Below are 3,377 nucleotides of genomic sequence, written 5' to 3'. Positions count from 1 at the left end.
CGCTTGGTCCGCAAATGGTTCTTGTGATCACGGAGGGTATAACTAAGATTGAGTGGTCCACCAACTTGTCGACTAGCCAACTCATGTGCGGCTTTTGGCCCAATTCCTGCATCATCTGCTGTTGCAATTTCAAAAGCTTGCAACTCTGAAATTTTTCTTTGTGACACCATTAAGTGTAAGGTTTCTGCTAGGTGTAGTGTGTGGTTGTGTTCCAAAACCAGCTCTAACACTTTGAGATTTCCCTTCTTCCGGTCCATTTTAAGCTTCATGTTTACTTCACAATTGGTTCTAGTTTCAACTCGAGGGCACTTTGTCAAATGATCCCTTTTGTCTTGTGCTCGCTGACCCTCATTTGCACAAACAAATTTACATGATGTAACCTTGCCATCGGCTGAACTTTTGTTAGTATACCTTTTCCTAACCTCAAAGCCTTTTTGCCCAGTGTAGCTAAGCCAATATGACCAAGCCTCGTCTGGGCTTCTAAATTCCATGCCAACATAAGGTACCAAACTAGGCAATACAACTCTGCAAAGTAAAAACACCACGAGTAAGGGGATTGTAGAAGTATGACTGAACTATCGAGAAATTTGGTAAATCTGAATATGTTCAGACTTGTATATGTGCAGTAATTATGTAGTAGTATCACTTAAACTATTAAGAAATGATGTAAATTTGAATATATGCAGAATTGTATATGTGCATAAATTATGTAATAGAACTATCACTAAACTATTGAGAAATTATGTAAATCTGACTATGTGCAGACTTGTATATGTGCAGAAATTACCTATTGAAATCGGAATCCTGGTGGATTGTGTTGGCATGTTCGTCCATCTCGGTTGCTTCTTCCATGGGAGAAAAGATGTTTGATCGAGTTCAACAAACTGATTCTTCCATGAGAAAAATGAAAACTTGATGGAGTTCCAAAGCAACCTGATGGTGGACCTTCGATCAGTTGTAGTGTTTTCATTCATGTGAAAGATGACATGAGAGGAGCAGAGTATTAGGACTTACGTGATATTGACGAGCAGAGCAGGGCGTCCACCTTCGAGCTCCGGCGATCTCTTTTTCGTCGGCTGGCGCCGTCTGGGTATTCTTCGCATCTTTTTCTGTCTCCTCGCGCCCTTTTTCCCCTCGCCTGCGTCCCTCGGTTCGTAGTGGGCCGTAGTGGGCCGCTGGTTTTGGTGCTGATCTGAGCAAATCAGAGAGAGCTGGAATTTGCTGCCGTCTGATGGTTGATGGACGGTGCCAAGCGAAGGACGTCCCTCTGACTTGGAATCGCCAACGTCAGAGGATCTCGTTCCCTCTGCACGACGCACCGCAGGGAGCAGAGCCGGGACGATACGACCGCTCTGCTTCTCCTGTAAGCCAGCGCGATGCCTTCCCCGCCCTCGTCCGCCGTCATCATCCTCAGCGACAGCGACGACGACGACGACGCGGCCGTCCTCTTGCTGATCGCCGCCGAGCGCCTCACCTCGTCCCTGACCACCGAAGCCGAAGTGCAGGCCCTCTGCGAGAAGCACGGCGTCCCGGGGAAGCTCGCCGCGCTCCCCGCCGGCGACCGGCGCGCGTGCTCGCCGCCCCCGGCGCGGGCCGTCTGCGTGTACGCGCACGCGCACGCGCTGGAGGCCGGGGTGCGCTTCCCGCTCCCCGCCTTCTTCTGCCAGACGCTCTCCCACTTCGACCTCGCGCCCGGCCAGCTCACGCCCGACGGGTGGCGCGTCCTGGTCGGCTTCCTCGCGCTCTGCCACGACGCCTCCGTCCCGCCGTCGGTCGCCGTGTTCCGCCATTTCTTCTCGCTCCGAAGCAGGAAGGGCTGGTACTGCTTCCGGTGCAAGGAAGGTGCCGGCGCGCTGGTTACTGGCCTGGGCAGTTCCGAATCCGACGGAGAGTCGAAAAGGGGGTTTTTCTTCCTGACGGCGCCGGAGGAATGGCCGTGCCCCGTTCGCTGGGGCGCGCCGACGGCTAAGGTCTCCGCCGCAGGCCCGGAGCTATCGAGCCAGGATAAGAAATCGGTGGCCGATTTGGTGTACAAACACGGCGCCGCAGTTGATATCCGGACCTACCTCCGTGAGGCCGATCTTGCGGCGGCCTTCTCCTCCAACCTCGCCGGCGCATCACCACCACCACCTCCGCCTTCTCCTCGTACTACTGGTGATAAAGGTAAACGCGCCCCCAACACAATTCCCCTTGTCCAATTAGCACATACTCCTTATTCTTGTGGTTCATGCGCCAGGCATGAATCCACCGGAAGAGAAGGCGGCAGAGACCGAGAAGGTGAACACGGAGCCGGACGGCGACACGCCGCCGTTGTCTGGGAAGAAGAGGAAACAGGGGGAGACCGCTATTGTAGAAGACGAACTTTGCCGCTCAGCGCTGACCACGCCGCCGCCTGCTTCCCCACCGGGATTGTCTGGCGGCTTTTTCGACCCGAAGCCACAGCACTCGCCTGTCCCGGACGCACACGACGGCGACAGCGCCGACTGGAAGGTCTCGCAGAAGGTACTAGAGTGCATCGTCACGCCGTCGCGGGACGACAAGTTCGCGGCGTCGAAGCCCTCCGACGTCGTCGCGTCGACCTATGTAGCAATGCTCCAGGTATTCTTCCAACCAAATCGTTCGCCCGTAGGTGTGTTCAGACCGGACCCGGATGACATTGTTTGTGTGTGCCGTGCGGCGGCGACGGTGGCGTGCGCAGGCCGCGAACTACGTGTCCTTCTCCTCCGGCTACGCGCTGGACCTGGACGAGAAGCTGGTGGCGCGGGAGCGCGACAAGGTGGCCCTGTTGGAGCAGCTGGACAAGGAGAAGGCGGCGAGGCAGGCCACCGAGGCGGAGCTGGAGAAGGCGAAGGCCGAGCTCGCGGCGGTGAAGCGGGCAACTCTGCAGAGCGCCAAGGCGACGGCGGTGCAGCAGTTCCTGGGGTCCGAGGAGTACAAGCGGCGGCTCGACGAGCACGCCGCGGCAGGGTACGAGAGCGGCGCGGAGGAGATGAAGGGCGTCGTGCTCCGGCATTACCCGCGCCTCGACGCCGCCAAGCTGGTCCTGCCGCTTGATTAGCTCATTATGATTATCAGCTTAATGCTTTGAACTTGGAGCCGTTTTTGTTCCTCTTCTGTATACATGGGAAACTGCTCCGGAGAACTGCTGAGCTGCTTATCAAGTTCATCGTCAATAGTATTGATTTCAATCAAGGGTACCCAAACATCCGAGCGGCCTTCCTGGTCACTCTCTGAACGCAAAATTACCACAAATACCCGGCCTAAGAGCAACTCTACCAGACCCCGCAAAAATACGACCCGCAAAACGCGTTTGTGGGTTCACGAAAATCGCTTTTGCGGGTCAAAAACATACGCGTCCGAGTAGAACCCGTATTTAA

General features: G+C 55.4%; 1 protein-coding gene across 1 annotated transcript; it reads left to right on the top strand.

Moving 5' to 3' along the window:
• The first annotated feature begins 1,361 nt into the window (after positions 1 to 1,361).
• Positions 1,362 to 3,160, top strand: LOC119332018. The gene is made up of 3 exons (XM_037605200.1): positions 1,362 to 2,163; positions 2,237 to 2,598; positions 2,699 to 3,160. The coding sequence occupies exons 1-3, from the start codon at positions 1,377 to 1,379 to the stop codon at positions 3,056 to 3,058; spliced, it is 1,509 nt and encodes a 502-aa protein (XP_037461097.1). The 5' UTR covers positions 1,362 to 1,376; the 3' UTR covers positions 3,059 to 3,160.
• Positions 3,161 to 3,377: the final 217 nt, after the last annotated feature.

Source organism: Triticum dicoccoides, chromosome 7A (assembly GCF_002162155.2).
Source record: "Triticum dicoccoides isolate Atlit2015 ecotype Zavitan chromosome 7A, WEW_v2.0, whole genome shotgun sequence".
Classification (NCBI taxonomy): Eukaryota; Viridiplantae; Streptophyta; class Magnoliopsida; order Poales; family Poaceae; genus Triticum; species Triticum dicoccoides.
This window is presented reverse-complemented; position numbering and strand designations above follow the sequence as displayed.